The sequence below is a fragment of the Molothrus ater genome, chromosome 9 (genome assembly GCF_012460135.2).
Source record: "Molothrus ater isolate BHLD 08-10-18 breed brown headed cowbird chromosome 9, BPBGC_Mater_1.1, whole genome shotgun sequence".
Lineage (NCBI taxonomy): Eukaryota > Metazoa > Chordata > Aves > Passeriformes > Icteridae > Molothrus > Molothrus ater.
This window is the reverse complement of record NC_050486.2, coordinates 26,343,922-26,367,244: the sequence shown is the minus strand read 5'-3', so window position 1 is coordinate 26,367,244 and position 23,323 is coordinate 26,343,922. Positions and strand designations below refer to the sequence as shown.

Sequence of the window (23,323 nt, the reverse complement as noted above, 5' to 3'; positions counted from 1 at the left end):
AGAGCTCTTCTGGAACCACTCTTCCCTTTCTCAGCACCTATCATGAGGCAATGACACAGTGATATGGGACATCACAGAATAAAATGCTCATTAATTCTTATGTACCTTGGATTGCAGTTTGAGGGCTCCCTGTGACACTGACTTGCAGGTGATGTGCTTCTCATAGTTTTAATCAAGGTTATTTTTTAAAATGCAACTTTGACATCAGTTGAACTAAGCTTTCTTTTTACTGTCAAAACAAATGTGAGTTCAGGCTTGTCACTTCTAGGCTGTTCAGGGTGGTTTGTTTTTTTTACTGAGACAATCAACTAACTTTGTTTCTGTTGTGTTTCTGTTCTGTTTTGATCACAGAGGATGTGGAAAAGGAAAGTGGTATAAATTTAATGACACCGTTGTGGAAGAATTTGATTTGACTGATGAAACCCTGGAATATGAATGTTTTGGTGGAGAGTATAGACCAAAAGTCTATGATCAATGTAAGCAGAAGTACAGATAGTAGCTTCAATTTCATACTAATTTCAGTAACTCAGTGTACCTATAATGGACTGAGTAGAGCTTAGTCCATTATGGGTACTTTGAGTTACTTGGACTAATACTCCTAAACCATTTTTCCCCTAAAGCCTTCCCTTTACTGAAGGACAGAACAGCTTGTGTATGGTCTAATATGAATTAAGCCATATTCACTGTTATTCAGCACTTTGTAGACTTAATAGTAGAGATTGAAAAACACAATGGCCCCTTGTTAATATAGTTTAAAAAAAGCCCCAACCAAACATAAAACAACCCTTATTTTAGGCTAGTGAGAATGACTTCATGGAACACTGTGTGGCATCATATTTTTGAACTTTTCAATGCTTTAAGGAATTTATTCCAAGTACATTTCCAATATTCACCTGTTTCATAATGCAGACGCTTTTAATCACTGACACAGACTGATGTTTTTGATCTGACAAATTTCACAGTACTTGTACCCCCAGTTTTGCTTCCATATAGGAATGGGAAAGGTACTAAACCTTCAAGGGCCTTCATGGGCTGCCTTTTATCCCCACAGCAAATCCCTACCCCGACGTGCGCCGGCGCTACTGGAACGCCTACATGCTGTTCTACCAGAGAGTGTCCGACCAGAACTCCCCTGTGCTGCCAAAGAAAAGCAGAGTCAGTGTCGTGAGGCAGGAAGCTGAGGACCTCTCCTTGTAAGTTCCTCTTATATCCAGAAAGGTTTTTCTCATATTGATATCTGGACCTCTCTCTGTTGGAATACCAGGCTCTTTCTGGCTCCAAGGTCAGGGTGAATAAAACTCAGGAGATGTTGGGTTTGAAGACTCACTCTGAAGTTTATTATCCTTATCTATTACAAACTCAGGAGATGTGAGCTCTTTCTAAGTCGAGAAAGTGAGCTAAAATGGTGTCTATTCAAGGCTATTTGTGTCAAGTATCTAAAAAACGTTGACATCTATATTATTTATGCTTCTAACTCAATTATGATCACCCACAATGCGAACATCTTTCAGCCAATTAGAGAAAACCACCCAGATCCGTGAGGAAGAAGGAAGAAGAAGGGGCAAAAAAGACAACTAACCCACACCCAAAATTCTCCATCTTGGCTCCCATATATCACCTTATACTAAAATCCCAAATCTAAGTTTTTTCACCCTGTGAGATCACACAATACTATCCAAACTACACACACTGTTTCTGTGCTATCATTCAATTTTTGAAGCCTTTTCCAAGGTCTCAGGTCAAATGAGGTGTTTACTTGAGGGTCGGCACCCTTAAATTCAGGAAACTCGAAGTTTTCAGCCATCAGAGTTCCAATATCTCTCCACAATTAAGAACTGAGTAATTACTGTCCAGCAAAGCAATGTATTGACCCTTCTGTTGTTTTGGGTTGGTTTTTAAGCTTCTTGTTTATTACCATTATTGCAGCAAGTTCAAGCTGATTGACAGCCTCAAGAAATATTCAGGCTGTCTTCAAAACTGCCATAAGATCACTCTGCCTGCAATGGTATTTTACACCTAAACTGTAGATTTTACACCTTCAGCTTGTTTATATTTCAGATCTGCTCCCTCTTCACCAGAAATTTCACCCCAGTCATCACCTCGACCCCACAGGCCCAACAGTGACCGTCTGTCCATCTTGACCAAGCTGGTTCGAAAAGGAGAAAAAAAGGGGCTCTTTGTAGAGAAAATGCCTGTGAGAATTTATCAGGTAGAGCACACTGAAAGTGACAACTAAATTCTGCTCACATAAAATTTGAGCTTGTAGTGAGAGAAACATGGTAACTTTTAAAGGTTACCTTGAAGTAATTCCCTTGTAGGAAAACTAAAAAGCAATTCTGGATTCTGACATAAAGTTACTAACAAGCTCTTTAGTGGTACTTACTTTAAGTTTCACTGTACTGTCTCAAGAAATTGGCCCATCAGTTCTTTGCTTTGAAGAAGCTGCAGGCAGATTAATCAAACATGAGATCTGGCAGCAGTCAGCACGCAGGCAGGGAGAGACAACAGCAGAGAAGGTGCTTCATTTGGAGTACACTCGAGGAGTAGTGGAGATGATGGCAAATTACAGTGATCCTCAGGTTCTTGAGTTCACAAGAGTGTTAGAAAGAGGAGGAGCAGTGAGGAGAGCCTGCATCATCACACACACAGGGAGAATAAACTGCAGGCTGTGTCTGGCCCTCCACACGGGCCTGTTTCAGGGCATTAACAGCCACTTTGGCCATTCTTGTTGCTGGGATTGTGTTGTCACAATGAACAGAGCTTGGCTCAAATTTGTTGAGAGTCTTTAAGCAAAATCTCATTTGAAAAAAGAAGGGCTTGGCATTTAAATACCTTATTGTGGCTGCAGCTTGTAATTACACCAGGACTCCTTGCTCTTTGCATCTAAATTTGTTAGGCATGCCTTTCTCGTTTGAGGGGTATTCTCTTGGCTTGTTTATTAAAAACAAGCAAAAAATAGAACTTATCTGCAATTTCTTCCTTTTCTCCCTTAATGGCCAAATGATTAAGTCCCTCATCTGCTGTTTTGTAGTATCTTTGAAAGAAAATCACTGCTTTTATACCAGATCTTTTAAATCTCCCTTATGTATTTTTCCCTCTGCTGAAGTAGTGATTCAAAAGGAAACAGAATAAGTTTGACACTGATTTTTAAACACCACACATTTACGTTAAAGATGAAGTTTTAGTTAGAGAAGTGTATTTTGACAACATTTTTAATTTTTTTTCCTTCTTTTACTTTTACAGATGGTGAGAGATGAAAACTTGAAATTTATGAAGAACAGAGATGTATACAGTAGTGACTACTTCAGTTTTGTTCTGTCATTAGCTTCCCTGAATGCTGTAAGTACCTGGATTTTAATCTTAGAGTGTTCCAATTATTTTGGGTAAAATCGCCACAAAAGCTATTTGGGTCAGACCGGGAAAACTGGAAGAGAAGTGTTGACATGATTTTGCTTTTCCAGACAAGCTATTCCTTGCCTCCAGTAATTTTGGATGCTGATGATAACATCTGCCTCAAAGCAAACTCCAGCCTTCTTTTCTAGTACTGGGAGAAACATCATTTTGCCCCAGTAAAATTTATTTAATAATCCATATCTTTTATAATGATGCAAACTGAGCCTGTAGAGGGACAGAAATCCCTCTCCATATGGAAGGTCCAAAAGTTGGTGTTAGTTACTTCAAAGTTGATAGAGTTTAACAGGTAATAGTTTCTTAATTGGTTTTTTCTAAATGGAGTCATAAACAAACAGCATTTATTACATTTTTGAAATCCACAGGTCTAGTTGGCCTTACAGCAAGTTTGCTCCTGTTTTAGCATATTTATTAAGTAGCAAAGTCAGCACTGGAGACTGACTTAGCACAGAAAAATGCTGTGGTTTGTTTTTTCCAAGTGAAGCAAATAACTTGAATAGAACATGTTGATGTGTATAAGAGACAGCATGTGTGCTGCAAGCATCATTTTGCTCTGGAGTAAATTTGATATTTCTTTCAGACTAAGGTAAAGCATCCCTATTATCCCTGCATGGCAAAGGTGAGCTTACAGCTGGCAGTCCAATTCCTCTTCCAAACCTATCTCCGAACCAAGAAGAAACTCAGGTAAGGCAAACAAGAAACATGGTTTAGTTTTGGGGAGGTGTTGTTGCTCCTGGATTACTGATAGTTGTCTCTGTTTCGTTGAAGGGCTGATACAGAAGAATGGATTGCCACCATAGATGCACTGCTCTCCAAAAGCATTGATGCTTGTCAGTGGTTGGTGGAGTATTTTGTTGGGCCAGAGGGCAGGGAGCTTGTAAAGTAAGTCCTGGTGATTGTGTCTGAGGTGTTTTGTGTCTCATGTGTGGATAAAACTTCCTCATAACATGATCTGGCCTGTACTGATGTATTCCTTAAGAGTTGACTGTGTACATTCTTTAAACAGACACTTCAGATAATGACTTGGAGTTTTGTTTTTATATTTTCTCTGTGCAGCTTTCTGAGAATGTTGAAAATCAAATTAGATAGTGCAGTGGGCATGGAGGAGGATCAGGTGATGAATTCAGTGAAGGGACTTGGAATGTGCTTAAGTTTGTGTGGTCAGCTCTACAAGTGGTGAGAAAGGAGAACATGATGAAATGTGTTGGGGGTAAGATAAGTTAAATACTTACCTGATAAGGATCACAGATGAACTGGAAAGATTTTCTTCTTGCCAAGCTAAGGATCAGCTAATAGATGCTTTGAAAACAAATTATTGGAGATCTGACATGCTGAAAGAAGTGTGTCAGTGTAAAGAAAATGTGATCCTTTCATTTGAATTGAAAAACAGCATCCTATGAGAACTTTCAGAGCTTTTTTCATTTAAATGAATAAATATATTAATAGGAATATTATAAATATAATAATAGGAATATTACAGGCCTTACTACAAGCAGGAGTGTGTGAATGTCAGTTAAAACTTACCCACAACATTACAATACAAAATGTATCTGGACCATTAAAATAACACTAAACACCACATTGAATCACAGCAGCTGTGTGTACATGTTGATTGCAGTTCTCTTTGCAGCTTCACCTTTTCTCTTCCAGGACTTTCCTCCTGGAATGCAGCGTGAGGGAGGTGCGAGTTGCTGTGGCCACTATCCTTGAAAAAACCCTCGACAGTGCCTTGCTTTATCAGGAGAAGGTCAGTGGGTGTCCCCTCCTCTCCAGACATCCCCTGGCTTGGCTCTCCTGGTGCCTCTTGCTCTGTTTGCAGGCAGAGCTGTGTGAGCTCATCCTCCCTCTTAATTTCTAGGCTAATGCTCATCTCCTCCTGCCCAGGAGGTGTTTGAAACATTTTGGGTTTTTAAACAGTAGACAACTCTTTACATTGAATTTTTTTTTTTCCACAGTTAAAAACTCTACATCAGTTACTGGAGGTGCTACTTGCTCTACTGGATAAAGATGTACCTGAAAACTGTAAAAACTGTGCTCAGTACTTTTTGCTATTCAATAACTTTGTACAGAAGGTAAGAAAACATTGTTTTCTCATGGCTATTTAAATTTTAAAAGACATTAATAAAGCAGCTAGTGATCTTTATTCGTAGAAGAGTTTGCAGCACAGTGAAACTCAAAACTTTTATTAGGAGTAATTATTTTGTTTTGTTTTTTAAATAAATGGCTTTGAATAATGGATTAGGATAAAATCACACAAAAATATACCAGGGGAAGATGTCATTTTCAGCATCTGAATTTTGGTTGTCTGTTTTGAAGGGTTCTGTGGGGTTGCTCTTTAAAAAAAACTGTATATACTAAAAAATCAAACATTCAGGATTTCTATTCCACGGGGAGCAGAATAACTGACTGGATTTACTATTTCTATTTCTCTATTCTTTTTGCCTACTTTTTTTCTTGTAAGATATTTACTGTGCATCTGCTGATTCTGCTCTGGTTTGTGTCATGTGCTGTGTGCAATGAGACAGATCTTTAGCAGTTTATCTTATTGATCTGTGTTGGGATATTTTGGGGATTTCAGAGTGGAAAATGCAGGTTTTAGCCTGTGCATTTTACTTTTGCTCTCTTGAGCACTACTTCTTCAGCTGCACAGGAAGGTAATTTGTTGTTTTTTTCTTCACAGCAGGGAATAAGGGCTAGCAGTCTTCTCCTCAGGCACTCTGCCCTGAGGCACATGGTCAACTTTCTCCTTGGCCCCAACCGGCAGAGCAATCAGGTACAGGCCATCCCCACATTTTTTTATGATGTTTAAATTATGAATAAACACTTTTCATATGACAGAATAGACAAATCCTTCAATTATTCTATAAACCTCGTGCAAGCGTGAGCCCACCTATGTGTAGTTAGCCTGGAAATAACTGTTTTGGCAGAAGTGAGCATGATCTTTTTGATAATAATAAAATTTTTATCCACTCTAAAGTATTAGGTCGTGGTGGTGGACTGTAAGAACATTATTTTGGCTTAACAGAGTTGATTAAATAAACCAAAGTTAATTAAATCTGTCTTTGACTCAAGCAGAACCGCAGGTGGAGCTCAGCACAGGCACGTGAGTTTGGATATCTTCACAACACTGTAGCACTGCTTGTCTTGCACTCTGATGTCTCCTCACAAAGAAATGTTGGTAAGAATTGTGGTTTTGTCTTTTGGTGCCTTGGCATTTCAGTTACATTGATTGGGAGTAACTTGATATTAGTGAGGAAAATACAGTGATTTTGAATTTAAGGCAGAAATGGTTAATACAATTTTGATTACTTCTGATTTTGCTGTAAACGTATTGAGGGGCAAACAGTATTTTGAGGGGATGGAAATCTTGATGCTAACAGTTTTGTACCTTCTTCCCTTCCCCATGTCCCTAAAAGGTATTTCCTCATGTGAGTGAATTGAGCTGTGTTGTTGGCTGAACAGACTCACAGGCAGTATTTTGTTTAGCCTTATGCTGTCTTTTGCTAATCTAAAGGGGAGTATTTAGACTAAGCTACTGAATAACAAACAATTAAACACTCTCATAGTTACCTCTTATGAGAGGCAGAAACATCCAAATAAAGATAATAAAGGAATAAGTTAAAATCTTCAGTTTCCTGAAGGAGGAATTTGGTGTTGTCTTTTAAAAGAATTACCTAATTTCTGTCTGAGGTTGAAAGCAGTCAAAAATCAGAAGGTAACAGAAGACTTATAAATATTCTGGATATGATGAATGTGCAAGAGGGATTGGGAGTAAAACTAAAGCTCAAAATTCTGACTGTCTGTGGACATTTTGCTTTGGCCTTCCTGCAGTTCTTTTGTCTGCTGTCACTAAAATAAGTGACACTTCAGGGTGCAAGAGATTTGTGGTAGTGGAGTGGTAGCACACAAGCTATAAACTAGTTGAGATGAGTGTCATGAGGGATTTCATGGTGCCAAATGAGCAGCAGTGTCTTCAAAGTGTGTTAGAACAAACTAATCTATGAGTGGATTGTTTTTGTATTTGCTGTTATAGCTCCTGGTCTCTTTAAGCAGCGTCCACCTCTCAGCATCACCGCTTCAGGGCCACTTCTGGCACTCCATGAAGAAGTGGAAGCCTTGCTATTCTTGTCTGAGGGAAAACCCTACTTAATGGAGGTATCTGTTCTAAATTCTGCCCTGTTTGAACCTAAAAACTTACCTGATGTATTCCTTTGACAAATTCTTTCATGAAAAACACTGAATATCCAACACCAGTGGCTATTTTGGGCCTAAACAAGAAGGCGCCTTTAGTTTCTTGTCCTCTTCATATTCTAGTGTACCTCTAAGCTTTGGGGCCTGGTCTTATGCACAGTCTGGTTTTATGCACATTTTGCAAGGGCCCTATGCAGCTTTTTACCATGTCAAATGCAGGTGCTACCTTGAGTGGATCTGATTTAACAGATGATGCTCAACCCTTGGAGGTGAGCATCAGGAGCTGGAGGAGTGCTGTGAGAGCAGGGGTTCAGCCATGCAGGCACTGGGGAAAAGAGCTGCATCCTTCCTGGGGAGGAAAACATTGTGTTACAGCCTTGTTTTCTGGGAGGCAGCTGTGTGTGAAGGGAGTGCTGTGCCCACAGGTGATGCACGCGCTGCGGGAGCTGACGGGGTCGCTGTCGGTGCTCATGGAGATGGTGGTGTACTGCTGCTTCTGCAACGAGCACTTCTCCTTCACTGTGCTGCACTTCATCAAGGTACACACAAAGCCAGCACAAGCCTGGCCCATGGGTGTTTCTCCCAGCCTTTGGTCATCCTGTGCCTTGTGCCATCACTGCAAAACAATTCACTGTGGTGGATTTGGAGGGGGTGTTGGAGTTTAGGTTTTCTTAGGCCTTTACTGTTTAAATAAATAAATTTTCAAAAATCTGTAAAGCTGTCTTGAAATTCTTTGCTTTACCAGCTTATTTTGTGATCTAAGTAACTTTTTCTTACATGCAGACTCAACTGGAAACTGCTCCTCCTCATGAACTGAAAAATATATTCCAGTTACTCCATGAGATCCTGGTAGGTGAAGGGTAAAACTTGTACAAGATAGATTTTTGTATTGATGTGTAATGAAAAAAGTTGGGACTGCATTGGTAATTTCAACATCCACACATATTTTCATCCTTCAGTCTGAAGTTTTATTACTTCCTAAATTTCTGTCTTGATAATCCAGTGATACATGAAACTTCAGTCTTACTTGTTTTGCATGTGGGGGTGGGTAAAATCATTCCATAGAATAGATACATCATACAACTTACCTCAGTTGATATTTTTCTTTCCTAACAGGTTATTGAAGACCCATTGCAAGTAGAGCGCATCAAATTTGCCTTTGAAACTGAAAATGGATTAATAGGCAAGTAAGCCAGTGGGTGAACACTCCTGTCTCCTACTGACCCTCATGGTGGTAGAGGTTCACTCCATCTCCTGGTTCCTAATCCTCCTAAACTGTTCTACTTCTCAGGGAAAAAAAACTTGACACATTTGATTTAGCCACTGTCACTCCAAAAATGCTCAAAGAAAATCCAAAATAAGCATTGGAATGTTATAGTGACAGCAAACTAGAAAGGAATTGAACAGGAAAGAGAGCTAACTTATTTAAATAAGGGGCAGATCAGGGTCTATGTGTAATGAGGGGGAAGAAAATTACCTTTGATTACCATAATAGAGGAACTGTTTGAATCCTGTAACCTTAACATTAATTTTTATTTCCTCCATATCTCAAGAAGCTGCCAGTCTTTTTGTTTTGTCAGCATCCTGATTACCATGAAAAGAACCTGGTTCAGCCCAGCAGGATGCTTGCCCTGCTGACTGCAGTGGAGCCCCACAGTGGGACAGGTGGCTCTCACCTGTTGCTGCTCCTGCAAAGTGTTGTCTCTCCATTAGATACAAAACTTCACTGAAGTGAAGTTACTGAAGCATTCAAAGAGAAAAAAACTCAGAAGTAATAAGATATAACTTATATAAAGAAATAACTTATTTCATGTGCATCAGGAGCAGCAGCTTTGGTGTGTAAATGAAATGTGGGGTTACACAGAGAACCCCTCTGATGGGTTAGTGCAGCTGGAGCAGCTCTTTCATAGCTGTTTGGGTGAGGAGCTGCTTCAGATTGTGGCTTTCACCTTCAGTTATTTTGGATTCTGATTTAGGGAGAAAGAATGTTTAGCTTTGTTCTTCATTTCTCTCATCAGTGCTCCCCTGTTTAGTAGTTTCCATGTGTGTCTGATGGCAGAGAAGGAAATATGCAGCAGTGTAAGAGAATAGCTAAGTGATTATTTTAATTTCTGGATAAATTGGTCCCAGTTGGACCAGTTCTGTGCTGTAACTTGAGCAATACATGACCTTTTTTGCACTGCAGAGGAGAAGTGCAAGTGTTCAATTGGATTTTTATGTTGAAGGCTTTGAGAACTGCCCTGAGGTTTGGGAGTGAAACTTGTAGTTTTACCTTGAAGTTTCCTCACAACCGCATTGAACAACATCCCTCACACTGACTGGTTTTAATCCAGGAAAGGGAAATCAGCACATAATAGGTTTTGGTGCTCCTTAATAGGATGTTTGTGCATAATTTGTAGTACAGCACTGCTGTAATTTTTATCATCTGCTCTGCTTCAACAGTATTAAAACTGGCAATTTGCAGTTCCCAAACAATTTCTGCCAGCTTTGGAGGTTTCACTACAGTGTTCTTTGCTGACTGCTATGGACAGAGCAACTTTTGGGTAGCAAATCTGATTGGGGCAGCTCTGTGGAAATCCTTGTGCTTCTCCTCAGTCAGAGAATTTTGTTAAAGAGGTGGGAATTCATGGTAGAGAAAACTTGCTGGTAGGAATGGCCTGGGGTTTTGCCTGAGTCTCCCATGGAACAGTTTCATGGCTGTTGAATTCTGCTATGCTTGTTTATGTGGAGAAGCTTTAAACATTCCTCTGGCTTTGCAAACTTTGATCCAGGTGGAAGCTGGTGATCTGGTTCATTTATGGGGGTTTCAGACAAATATTTTTTTCCTTCAGATAAATGTAACCATAGTGATTATCTAACATAGAATGGATTATAGGGGAAGAATAACTGCATTAGGGCTGTTTAAAATTCAGGTACTGCATTTGAAAGATCAAAGTGAAAATGCAGCAGTTCTATTTTTAATCCAGTAGAGTTGTGGAAGACTCAAGACTACCAGCACTTACAGCAGTGTGTTTAACACAAATACTCATGCTCACATCTGTAGAAACAAAATCTATTCCCTTACTTAAAATTTTAGCTTCATCTTTGTTTCCAGACTGGCTGGTACATGGAAATCTGGGTTGTGGTTTCTAATCCATGTGTTTCTCCCCACAGCCTTGATGCACCACAGCAACCACGTGGACAGCAGCCGTTGCTACCAGTGTGTCAAGTTCCTGGTTACCCTGGCTCAGAAGTGAGTAATGAAGGTTTCAGGCTTTAACCTCATCCCTGCCTTAGCTCCCTCTGTGACTATTGTAAAACCTGCTACTCCTGGTTTTGATCAGTTTTTTATCCTTTGCTGCTGGTGCAAGGTCTTGGTAGTACACGTGCCAGTATGAAGTGTAGTCTTCACTGGTTGGTATCTGAAGGGATTTCTCAGGTAACAAATGGTAATTGGTGTTTATAAAGAAAATGGCCATTCTGCACAGCAGGAGTCTGACATTAACACCAGATAAACATAGGGAAGCTGTTCCAGGTTTTTGAAATATTATGAGTCCTAAATTCTCTTTGTTTAGAACTTGGCATATGTCCCAATAAAGCATAATTCTGAATTATGTGAACCTGTGGGGTAGACTGATTTGAGTATATTTTACTAAAATTATTGCTCTTGCTAATTCAATTATCAACAGAGCTGTATAGTTTAAGTCGGTTTGCAGTGATAACAGTGCACACAGAGGGCAGCAGTGCAAAGAGAGAGAAGTCTTTGTATTTTTTTTGGTAATTTTTTTGTGTTGTCCAGAATGCCTTGTTCCTGACTAATGAATATAATTTCAATTCCCAAGGTGCCCTACTGCAAAAGATTACTTCAAGGAGAATTCACACCACTGGAGTTGGGCTGTGCAGTGGCTACAGAAAAAGGTAATTTGACTGTAACAGGGAAATTGTCACTCATTTACAACAATGATCATGGAAGGATAATCTCCATCCTCTGCATGGCTCTCTGAGGTGGCTCTAAAGACAAAATACTTCATTTTTACAAGGACTACTTGGATGCAGCTAATCTGATGCAATGCCAGAATTTCAGTAGCCCCCCACATGTTTCAGGCATAAATGCATTTACAGTGAATAAAACCAAGTGTGAATGGTTGCAGTGATTATTCTTTGCTATGTGGGAAGCTTTCAGTGCCACTGTATTCATGTTGGGAGGCTTCAGCTTTTTTAAAAAAGCAGTTTTTCCATTGCCTGTGTGTTGATGCAGGAGAATGTTTAAATGATTGGATTCCTTACAGAATCATCACAGCTTTGCACAAAGCACAGCTGCCGACTGATACAGCTTTTCCTCCCACACGTGTAGTGTTTGTTCTTCCCTCTAAACTCAGCATAGTTTGGCCAACATATCTTTCATAAATACCCAGGGACACTTTGGAAACTTGGAGCTCAGCAGAAGTTGGGTGCTGGTTTGCAGCTGAGGGACAGTAACCTTTGTGGCTGCTTTTAAAGTGTCTGTGCCCCAGATCTCCAGCTCGCTACCAGAGGATTCAGGAAGCTTTCTCCAGTCTTAGTTCACCCACCATCACAAGTGGTTGAGGCTTTACACAAGTGAAAATGGCAAATGTATGGCTTTTTTGGCTTTTTATGCAGATGTCTGAACATTACTGGGCTCCTCAGAGTAACGTGTCCAATGAAACATCCACTGCAAAAACCTTCCAGCGCACTATTTCAGCACAGGTATGTGTCATCCTGGCAGAGGATGTTAAACTTGCTTACTTCTTTTCTTGGAAGCATCTTTGTGTTTGGCAACGTTAGTCACCATCCCTGGAAATGTTCAAAAAACATGTGGATGCAGCACTTGAGGCCATGGTTTAGTGATGAGCGCGGTGGTGCTGCTGGTTTGGCACTTGGACTTGATGATCTTAAAAGGTCTTTTCCAACCTTAATGATTCTGTGACATTTCAGTGCACTTCAGGCTGGTTTTCCTTTGGAAGCTCAGCCCCTGTGGTTGTTCCTGGAAGAAATTAACCCTTGAGTGATATTAGTGAATACTCAGTAATGAGTATTCACTCATTGGTGGTAACTTGGCTGTCTCACTACAGTAGCTATTATTATTTTAAAACAATAATAATAAAACAATAAAATTATTTAAAAATGTGAAATGAAGCGATCACCATACTCCCTGACACTCTCTTGAACTGTTTGCAACTCAGGACACTCTGGCCTATGCCACAGCCCTGCTGAATGAGAAGGATCAGTCTGGAAGCAGCAATGGGTCAGAAAGCAGCCCTGCCAATGAGAATGGAGAGAGGCACCTGCAGCAGGTAAAATGAGGGCAGATTTACCCCCTTACACCCCTGGTGTGTGCCTCTGTGGGGCAGCTGGTGCCTTGGGGTCAGGTCAGAACCATCACTGACCATACTGTGAACAACTGTGCATTTACAAAAGTGACTGTGTCCTTCTCTCCCTGTCCCCTGTGTGTTTGAAAGGGCTCAGAGTCTCCTATGATGATTGGGGAGCCTAAAAGTGACCTTGATGACGTTGACCCTTAGAGGAGATCCCTGTGAACACAAGAACCAGCTCAAACATTCAATGCCTGGTCCCTGCTGGAACTGGAGTCGTGTTGCTGATGCCATTGGGAATCTGGGGGAGCAGTGGCTTCACAGGACCAGAGGAGATGCTGGAGGAGGTTGTTTCCCTGCAAGATAAAAGCATTTTTATAGCCACAAAGGCTTCAGATCAACAAATGCTCTAGAAAACTGCATCTTCACCTGCAGTAGCTTGTGACAGTCCAAAACACCGAAACCAAGTCTGTCAAGAAGATTTTATCAAATACACAAACGCTAGTGGTTGAATTTTTATGTGAACATTAAATGAGTGAATGTAAAACTGTTGCTTTTCTGTGATGCTGCAAAAAAAAAAATTCTTTTGGTTTTTATACAGGAAAAAAAAAAAAGAAACAGACTGCCCTTATGTATGGAGGGCAAATTTTTAATCTTTCTGATAATATTGAATAGGAATATTCAAATTTCTGTAAAGATGTGTGATGACTTACATTTCATTGTAAAATATTAGTTAAAGAATGGGTTTACATAAGGACTTCTGTATTTAATATGTCTCCCTGCTAATTTGTAAAGCTCTTGGATGAGAAAGATCAGCAGGATTGCTCTGTAAGAAGAGTGATTCCTTACGGAATGATTTGGTAAAGGAGCTCTGGAATGAGTCATCTTTCCCAGTACCCTTCCAAAAACCCTTCAGACAGCTGGGAAGGGCAGTAAAAGAAAAGCTTTGTTCTCTAGTTGTGCGAGCATTTATTATTCAAGGATGTTGGTGAATTAAAAAGGAAAAAAAAAAGAAAAAGTTAATGAGTAGTTTAAAAGAAAAAAAAGCACTTTAAGAAGGAATTCTGTTGCAGTTTTACTCATTAAATTTTTTTAACCTTTGGAGACATATTGAATAAAATGTAGTCTCAGTCATGGATCTGCAATCACTTGCTTATGCTTTGAAATAACTGAGAAAGTTGGTATTGGTTGTATATGATGAATAATTCCTTGAGTGAGCTGGGAACACTGTTGTGCGGATTTTAGAGCAATTTTAACACGGGGAAAGAAAGAATTGGCTTTGTTTGCATTTTCACTTGACCAGGCAACGTTTAAAATATCACAGCTCTCTTAATTTGCTCACAAATAACTGGAAACCAGTTGGGATGATTTGAGCACAGTTTTGTTTTCTATGTCAAGTGCAGTTCAGTGATTTCTGGCTCTGGATTCAAGCTTCTTTTGTGCCAACTAACTTCATCTTTTGTACATTTTGTGTTTGTCACATTTTCTGCACTGCTTTTTGCCTTTATTTATGGATTCTGCCTTACTTTAAAAAAATTATATAAACAAACATGCACAGAAACGGGGGACATCTTAAGGAGTGCCTGGGTACCTCCAGAATAGACAAATTTGCCAAGTTAAAGGCACAACCAGCCAAAAAGTGCCTTTTTTTTTGTTTCTTTTCACAGGCTGCTGCCAAAACACAGAGCAGCAGACAGCTTTTCACTGTTGTGCACTAATATTGAAAGTAACCAGTCATTTCACTGTTGGAAGGAACCACGGGATGTGATGTCAGCTGTACAGCTTTGTAACTTATTGTGGGGTAGGATGGATTGCAGGGGGGCACAGCAATGTCTTCACAGACACAGGGCAGAGTTAGCATTTTGTCAATGTTTCTGATGATGTGCTGGGACGTTTTAAACGTGACGCGTTTTAAATTAATTTGGAACTAATCATTTCTTACAGACACCCCCCTTCCTTCCTTCCTTCCCCCACCCCCAAATGCTTTGGTAATGGGCCATGAATCTTCCCAAGGAGTCAGTAGACAGCGGTGATGGGAGAAGCTGGTCATGTTCCCATGGGTTGGCACCACTTGTCACTTCAGGTTCCTGTTATTTCCTATGGAAACAACATCCTCGCTAGCTGCAGGCCCAGGGAAGCCTTGGTGGGAATTGCATCAGGATGGCTCATCACCACTGTCTACTTGAAACCAATACAAACTTTTTCACCCTTCTGCTCACGCTTGTACAAAGTCAGTGGTTATAATTTGCAATAAGATGATACTTGGTCACTTATTTTTGTTTCCAGCTGCTGTCATTCGAACCTGCTGAAGATTATTTTTTGGAAAATAGAGTTCAACAAAAAAGAAAAAAAAAAACCAAACTAGTTTTTGTGTAAATTGTGATGCATTTATATGTTGTAATTTTTACTGCCAATCTTTTTGGATGAAAATGTTTTTATACAGCTTACAAAATGTTCAGTGAGGAGCAGCCACAGCCTGCCTGTGAGCGCTCGGGGAGATATTGTCCAATTAATGCATAGATATTTGGCACTGGAAAAATAGGCAGTCTTGATGAACAGTCTTGGGATTCCTGGTCAATGGAATAAAGTTATTCCTTTCACAGAAAACTAGTGTAATCTTTAGACTGTGCACACTCTGCTACACTCTTGTCTTGTTGATCCTCTTACCCTGAACCTGCCTGGGCCAGCCCTGCAGATGCTGAGCTCCTCGAGGGTGCCCTGATTGCTGCTTTGGCTCCTGTCCAGAGTCAATGGAAGCGGCTGAGTGGCCCTGGAGCTGCCCTGCTGTATATCCTTATGCCACAGGGTGTGCTGGGGCTCTGTCACATCTGCCCCTCTGAGCAGCTTCTGCCCTCAGCCCAGTGATTTACCCTGGCCACGCTCACGGTGGCGGATTAGAGCGGATTTTGTGTGTCAGATCTGAGATTTGTGGGTGAGCTGGGTGTGAATTCATCCTGCCTCCCACAGGGGCAAGGGCCAGAGGGGTGCACACACAGCTGCTGTTCCATTACTCACTTACTTGGGAACCAGGAGCTGCAGCCAGGGCTGCCATCCCCCCCTCTGCCTTTGCCCCCTGCTCTAAGGACAAGGACTTCCACTTTTCCAGCCTGAGCCAGGCTCTGCTCTCCCTGGTGGTCCTGGGAGCATGGGCTGGGCATTGCAAAGCGCTGCCAGGACTGGGATCAGCACCCCTGGGATCAGCACCCCTGGGATCAGCCCCCCTGGGATCAGCACCCCTGGGATCAGCCCTGCTCTCCTGACTGCGAGAGGCTTTTCCGCCTACCCACGTACAAGGCACAAAGCAAGGGCTAATCTTTTAATATTGTTTCCTTCCACCAGGCTTATGGAAGGCTTGAGCTGAGCTGGGGAAGCTCTGTCTGGCTTATCAGGCGTGGAACATGCTCACACCTTGTGCTGGATCCTCCCCTCTCCCAGGGCAGGCAGCAGAGCTGAAACCCTGAAGTGTGTTTTGAGAGGTGACAGCCCAAGGAGCCTGCTGAGAAATCGCCCTCGGTGTCAGAGCTGTCCAGGAGCTCTCAGGCTGACATCCCTTTTTCTTTTCTGCCTCTTTGTGCGAAATTCAGGTTCCAGCTGAATGAAATTATGGGCTGTAATTATGTCCATGTTATATAATTACATGTTTGGATTAGGGTTGGGCTTTTGCCAGCTTTAGTTAACAAGTAAGAATTAGTTTCAACCTTTCAAAGTGGTATTTTGTGCTGGGTGTGTCTTCTCTTGCCAATTAAAGCCAGGGTAACAGAGCTGCTGGGGGCTTTTGGGTGGGGAAAAACACCCAACCCAGCCAAGTCTGACAGGTTAACCTGGAGCTTGTGGCATCAAACGGTGGGGTTTTTTCATCTATCCTCAGATAACACCACAAAAATTACATATTGTAGTACCAGGAGGCTGCTGAGCACTGAGAGAGAAGCGAGACCCAGCGTTGGTGGCTGCTGGTGCTTCTCAGCCTTTCCCTGCTCTGAGCCAAGCTTTGTCTCCTTCCTGGGGCTCCAGCCCTTCCCAAGTGAAGGAGCAGCAGCAGCCCAAGTTCAAGGGCACATTCCCAAAGCTGGCCCATGTTTGTTTCCATAACTGGAACCGTTTCCCCTGCACCACTGTTGTTAAAACAAACTCCTGGTCTTGTGAGTGTGGGGAAAACAGTCCCAGAGCACAGCCCAGCTGTGGGCAAGGCTGTCTGTGCCAGCTTCCAAAGGTGCCAGCTGCCATCCAGGAGCACCTTGGGCCCCAGGCAGGGATCAGATCCCACGTGAGGCTGCTCACTGACAAAGCAGAATCCCTGCTGGATGGGTCCCCCTTGCCTCTTCCAGACCAGCTCCCCAGGGGGATGTCTATGAAGCCAGACAAAAGACCACAAGAGCACAGGTCTATGAATTTTATTTTAAAAGGACATTTATAAAATGCTCGTTTATAAAACTCCAAGTAAATATTTAAGGTACAAATGTAAAAACTAAGGTGCTATGAAAGATTTTTCTCCAGTCTGGGGTTTTTTTAAAGGAATTGCAGCTTCCTACGGTCCTATGTGTCTTGGGAAGACCTGAAACTGTTAACACATAACACCAGCAGATCATTAACTTTGACTCAACAACAAAAAAAGCACTAATGAAGCAGTAGCTGACTGTAGCAATGCAGATAAAAATCTAATTAACCAAGCAGGCTGTTTAAACTAAAGCCCTTACACTTGACTCAAAAGTAAAGAAATCTCCTAGGAATACGATTAGGCAATTATAAAACTGCCCCAAAATGGCTAAACTAAGATTTTCCAGGTGCTAAGCAGCATTAGCTGACAATTAATGAGCAACTAAGCAGGAAAGGAAGGAGTGATCCTCACAACACTTTCTTCTTTAAAAAGCGGTGGATTTTTCCTATGTTGGGTGACAACACCATGGCTTGTTCTGTCAAGGTGTTTATAGGCAGGGAAAGGATTCTGGGATGACTCCAGTGATGGGAGAGGGCTCCAGCTGCATGGGGGATGCTTGGAGAGCTCTTGCAGAGCCACCCTGGATGCTGGCCCTGCATCCTGATCCCGCTGTGTGCAAGGGGGAGACGAGTTCAGTCATCAGCTGCATGTCAGAGCACGGATTGTTCTGGAAACCCTGGAAAGGCACCGAGCCAGGGACACACAGGTCCAGCAAGGCCTCCATCCCTGCTGTGCCCCAGGAGCCTCCCCTCGAGCTCAGCCCCTACTGCCGGCTCCGGCAGCAGATGGCCACGGCCACGGCCGAGCTGCTGCCAGGGCCAGCGGTGGCCACGCAGGAATTGTCCTCAGTGTGGGCTCCCACGGAGCTCTGGGACAGGGTGTTACAGCCTGTCAGTGTCCAGCCATCCTCACAGGACACTGTCACCTAATGGGGAGCAGAGGTCACCATCCAGGGGTCAGCACAGGGATGCCCATCCCCGATGGCCCCACGGCTCAGGGTGTCGTGACTGCTGCCACCCATCCCATCACAGCTGGGGACAGCAGCGAGGGCTGGGGTTGGGACAGCCACACCCAAAAGCCATCAGGGTGGCAGAGAAACATGCAGACACAGCAGCACGGCAGAGGAGCATGGCCCATCCCTACCTTGTCCTCGTGTTCCAGGGCCGTGCGCTCCTGCAGCTGGCACTCGAGGCTGGCACTGGGGCAGCACAGGGCGTGTGCCACCACCTCTGTCCTGCTGGCACAGCGGCTGGGCCCCCTCCCCAGCCCCTCCTCGGGCCTGCCACCAGCACCCAGCACCACGGATGGGGAGTGGAAACTGCACCCTGCCCAGGGGAGAGGGGATATGGGCACAGGGCAGCCATGGCAGCATCCCAGCGCACACAGTGGTGCCAAGGATGTCCCCAGAGAGCCCTGAACCTTCCCCCCTCCATGCACACAGCACATGCACCCCTTCCCTGCCACCCCAGCAACCACACCCTCCCTTTTACCCAAATCCCAGAGCGTTTCTGGTAGAAACACGTTTGTCCATCAGGCCCAAAGGTCTAAGCCCGTGTGTTGGGTGTTACCCGTCAGCACGTGTTCTCCTGGGGAGCACTGGGCCCCCTCGGCCCCCGGGGATCCGGCCTTGATCCGGCACCCGGCCCTGGGCCATGTGCAGCACCTGGCGATGGCATAAACGCCCTGGCCCCCGCTGTGGGCCACGCACTGCCTCTGCCCGTGCTTGTCCTGTGCATGGGGCACACAGCGTCACCTCGGGGGCCGGGGACACCCCTCGGGGGGCCGGGGACACCCCTCGGAGCCCAGCGGGCCTCCAGGGCAGCAGCTCCGCTCTGCTCTGCTCACCTCCATGTGCTCCCCCAGCCGGCCGCCGCTGCGGGAGAAGCTTGAGCAGCTGAGCATCTCCTCGGCGCTGGCACAGCGAGCCACGGCCCTGGAGCGCCGGGAGAGCCCCGAGCGCGCCGACCACACGGAGCGGCAGAGCAGCCGCTGCTCCTCTGCAACGGGGCCGGGGCGTCAGCGGCGGGGGACACCCGCAGTGACACCCGCAGAGACACCCACACACCCTCAGTGCCACCCTCGGTGTCACCCTCAGTGTCACCTTCAGTGTCATCCGCAGTGTCACCCACAGTGTCACCCAGCGCCCACGGCACCGACCAGGCTCCATCTCGCCCATCCCTGCCAGCGGCTGCAGCCAGGCTCAGCCGACATTCCCTGCCGTGCTTCCACCCCAGCTCTGCCAGGCTCAGCTCGGGGGACACTCCCTGCCGTGCTTTCACCCCGGCACCTCTTCCCTGCTTAGGGCAGAGCTGTGCGAGCACCCAGCGGGCAGCGAGCTCCTCACCAGCCGCCAGCCGTGCGGGCAGCCCCGCCACGCTGTTGGGCGTCTGCAGGCGCTGCTCCTGCGGGATCCAGGCCGTGTCCACGGCGCCCTTGGTGGAGAAGCGCAGGAGGCGCTGGCGGAGCTCGGCCCGGCTCAGCCGGGGCTCGGCGCTGAGCAGCACGGCCGCGATGCCTGCAAGAGCCCGGGAGGCCGCGGTGACAACCGGAGGGGACAGAGCCGCCTACGCGGCGCTCCCGTGGGCGGCAGGGCTCCAGAGACACGGCAGAGGCCTCTCTGCAGCCCCTCGGGAGCGCTGCGCAGGCTGCAGCGCCCGAACGAGACACACCAACCCCGTGAGACAGGGAGCACAAAGATGCCCCCAGCCCGGGCATGCCCGGAGCCCTGTGCCAGCATCAGCCCTCCCTGCCCCTCAGGGCACAGCTCGCCTGCCACATGCGCGGCCGCCTGCGAGGTGCCGCTCCGCGCCGTGAAACACGTGCTGCAGTCGCTGGAGGCGCCGACGATGTCGTCCCCAGGGGCAAACAGGTCCACGCAGCGGCCAAAGTTGGTGCCCAGGGTGCCGATGGAGGCAGGCCGGTCCTGGCTGTCGGTGGCACCCACCGTGATGACCTGGCAGTGACAGCACGGGAGGGGTGGCGCGCTCAGCCCCAGCCCGGTGACCCGGGGGATGACCCGCAGGGATGAGGTGGCACCCCAGCCTCAGGGTCCCCCACAGCCGTACCTCCGGCTCGGATGCAGGCGAATAGAGGCAGGCATCGTCCTTGTAGTTGCCGGCAGCCGCCACCATGACCGCTCCGGTCCGTGCCAGCCGCCGGCAGCCCGCGTTCAGCGCGGGGCTCAGCGCTCCGGCCAGCGGCAGCAGCACCACCCGCGGCCGAGCCTCCAGCGCCCTCCCGATGGACTCCAGCGCTGCGAGCGGTAAAACACCATCAACACCATCGCAGGGAGCTCCGGGAGGGATCCTGCTCCCCTCGGGGCACGGGGTCACTCACCCATGAGGGTGCCGCTGACGGTGCCCTTCCCCTGGCAGTTCAGCACCCGGAGGCTGCGGATGTTGGCGCCCCTGGCCACGCCGGCGTCGCGCCCGCTCAGCACCGCGGCCACGTGGGTCCCGTGGCTGTCACACTGTCCGGCCTGGCACGGGCACCGCAGCTCCGTGCCCATTGCAGCAAAGCAGGTTTGCAATCCCACAGCGTGCCCCCCATTCTCTCTTACCCGGCACACACCCGTGCTACCCTGGAACACTTTCCTAGAGAGAAGCCCTGCCCGACTCAGCCGTATCTCCAAACACACCACCTTGAGGGTCCCAATATCCCCCAGGACCACAGCTCCTGTTGCCCATCCTGCCCAGCATTTTGGTCCAGGCCAGGTGTCTCCCTTGTCCTGGAAAGCCTCACAAGCCCGGCCAGGATTTGGTGGATGCAGGAGGGTGCTCTGGCCAGGATGCAGCACGTGGCAGCTCAGGACTCACCTGCCTGTGGAAGTGGGTGCCATCCTCCTCGGGGATGCTCTCGAAGCCAGTCACAGTCACCCTGCCCTCGATCTCCCTGTGGCTGCTCTGCACGCTGCTGTCCAGCAGGTAAATCTCGGCCAGGTCTCCTTTATCTGCCAGGGATGCAGCAGGGGAGAAAGGCAACCTCCATCACGGCCAGCCCAGGCCACCTGGGCTGCTCCCAAAATGCAGCTCCAGACCCGCAGCACCATGGGGCTGAGGAATATTCCCATCCCTCAAGGAGAGGGGATCTGACTCTCCCTCAAAGCCCCCCCAGCGCTTACTGGGAGTGCTGTAGGAGCCCGAGCTGGGCTGTGGCCGCAGGATCCTGCCGAGGTTCCAGGGAATGCTCTGGGCAAAGACGTAGGCATCCTCCTCAATGTACTTCACGTGCGGCAGCTTCAGCGCCTGCGGGGAGGACACAAAGCTCCTGTTTGCCCCCAAGGCTGGGGCTGCCACCGCCACCGGCGCCCAGTGCCCAGTGCCACCACCCTGTCCTACCGTGTCCAGGACGTCGCTGCTCATCCTCACCAGGAAGGCGGGCAGGAGGTGGAAGAGGTGCAGCAGCTCGGCCAGGTGTCCCCGCCGAGCCGCCCGGGCCTGCAGCCGCCGGGCCGTGCCTCGCAGCTCGGCCTCGCTGCCCGCCCGCAGCATCACCACGTAGCGCCCGGGCAGCCGCCACGACGCCTACGGGGACACCGGGATGGGGTTCGGGACACACAGACACACACACAGGAGCGTGGCTGTGCCCCCTCCCCACGCTCCTCACCTTGGCGGCGCGATGGAAAGCAGCGGGTCCCGGAGGAGCGGCCCCGACGGCGGCTTCCCCCTGCTCGGCCGCCCGCAGGGCCAGACCCAGCTCCGCCAGCGCCAGCACCAGCGCCAGCCCCAGCCCCCGCGGGGACATCCCGCACCCCACGGGCAGACGGGAGACGCCGGGACCCTCGGGGCCGGGGGTGGCACTGGCGGGGAGCCCCTGCGCGACCGCCGAGGGGCCGGAGCGCACCCGCGGGACCGAGGGGCCGCTGCGCGGTCGAAGGGCTGGAGCGGGGCCGGGGAGCTGGAGCGGGGCCGAGGGGCCGGAGCGCACCCGCGGAGCGCACCCGCGGGTCTCAGATCCCGGAGCGCACCCGCGGGTCTCAGATTCCGGAGCGCACCCGCGGATTTGAGATTCCGGAGCGCACCCGCGCAGGCTCCCGGCGCGCACCCGCTGATCTCGGGTCCCGGAGCGCACCCACACAGGTCCCGGAGCGCACCCGCGGATTTCAGATCCCGGAGCGCACCCGCGCAGCTCCCGGCGCGCACCCGCTGATCTCGGGTCCCGGAGCGCACCCACACAGGTCCCGGAGCGCACCCGCGGATCTCGGGTCCCGGAGCGCAGCGGCGGGCGCGGCTCGGTCTGGCCGGGGCTCAGCGCGGATCCCGCCGCGGCCGCGGGCCCCACCGGGCACGCCGGGCGGGTTAAGCATTAACGGGGCCGAGGGGAGAGGGCGGATGGGGCCGCTGCTCACCCCGAGTCCCGGCGGATCGCTGGGGGCTCTGGCGAGCAAAGCGCAGCCGCTCAAGGACTGCTTTGAGAAAGGGCTGAAAGCTTTAATGTGCCTCCTACTGCCTCACTCCACGAATAATTTCCCGTGAAATCCTCTAATCCTGTTTGGGCATTTTTTACAGAGTCGTCACACATGGCAGATGCCCTTTTTGCGGGATGATATCGGCGCTTTCCCGCGGGTCCCCACGCCGCTTCCCACCTCTGCCCTCCCGCAGCATCGCGATCCCACACTGCCCCACATCCCCAGTGACCTTCGGCAAACTCCGTCCCTGCTCCCGGCTCTTCAGGGAAATAGGAATTTGTGGTTTTGGCTGGTTATTTATAAGCTCCTCAGAGGTTAAATGTTTATATGGATGCACACGTTTTATACAGATGTGTGTGTTTGGTATGGTTTGTATGAATTTATGTTTTACATGTTTTACACGTTATAATTATGTGTATGGTTTGTATGCACATATGTGTTTTATATGGATGTGTGTGGTTTGCACCCACCTATATGTTTTAAGTGATGAACGTGTTTTATAATTATATGTTATTTATCATTATCCATGTATTATTTATAATTATAATTAATTAAAATTTATTTTAT

At 47.2% G+C, this 23,323-nt stretch overlaps 2 protein-coding genes across 4 annotated transcripts in view; one reads left to right on the top strand and one right to left on the bottom strand.

The window, feature by feature from the left end:
- The window catches only part of USP24 (ubiquitin specific peptidase 24), a 61,851-nt gene extending 46,330 nt beyond the window's left edge, over positions 1-15,521 (top strand). The window contains exons 49-67 of one of the 3 annotated variants that reach the window (XM_054515729.1): positions 352-476; positions 1,052-1,193; positions 2,059-2,209; positions 3,244-3,339; positions 3,992-4,095; positions 4,180-4,293; positions 5,062-5,158; positions 5,367-5,483; positions 6,095-6,184; positions 6,484-6,589; positions 7,445-7,566; positions 8,028-8,141; positions 8,386-8,451; positions 8,719-8,785; positions 10,756-10,834; positions 11,424-11,499; positions 12,223-12,309; positions 12,786-12,896; positions 13,062-15,521. In XM_054515729.1, the coding sequence (XP_054371704.1) occupies positions 352-476; positions 1,052-1,193; positions 2,059-2,209; positions 3,244-3,339; positions 3,992-4,095; positions 4,180-4,293; positions 5,062-5,158; positions 5,367-5,483; positions 6,095-6,184; positions 6,484-6,589; positions 7,445-7,566; positions 8,028-8,141; positions 8,386-8,451; positions 8,719-8,785; positions 10,756-10,834; positions 11,424-11,499; positions 12,223-12,309; positions 12,786-12,896; positions 13,062-13,124 (1,927 nt within the window). In that variant the 3' untranslated portion in view covers positions 13,125-15,521. Of the gene's footprint in view, positions 1-351; positions 477-1,051; positions 1,194-2,058; positions 2,210-3,243; positions 3,340-3,991; positions 4,096-4,179; positions 4,294-5,061; positions 5,159-5,366; positions 5,484-6,091; positions 6,185-6,483; positions 6,590-7,444; positions 7,567-8,027; positions 8,142-8,385; positions 8,452-8,718; positions 8,786-10,755; positions 10,835-11,423; positions 11,500-12,222; positions 12,310-12,785; positions 12,897-13,061 lie in introns of all 3 variants that reach the window. The other 2 variants (XM_036387569.2, XM_036387570.2) reach the window with 2 other exon arrangements.
- Positions 15,522-17,290: 1,769 nt separating this feature from the next.
- On the bottom strand, positions 17,291-22,686 carry PCSK9 (proprotein convertase subtilisin/kexin type 9). The gene is made up of 12 exons (XM_036388348.1): positions 21,955-22,686; positions 21,687-21,872; positions 21,470-21,593; positions 21,165-21,298; positions 20,686-20,827; positions 20,415-20,602; positions 20,119-20,302; positions 19,694-19,864; positions 19,195-19,346; positions 18,918-19,077; positions 18,493-18,674; positions 17,291-18,274 (listed from the first exon to the last, which is right to left on the bottom strand). The coding sequence occupies exons 1-12, from the start codon at positions 22,090-22,092 to the stop codon at positions 18,113-18,115; spliced, it is 1,923 nt and encodes a 640-aa protein (XP_036244241.1). The 5' UTR covers positions 22,093-22,686; the 3' UTR covers positions 17,291-18,112.
- Positions 22,687-23,323: the final 637 nt, after the last annotated feature.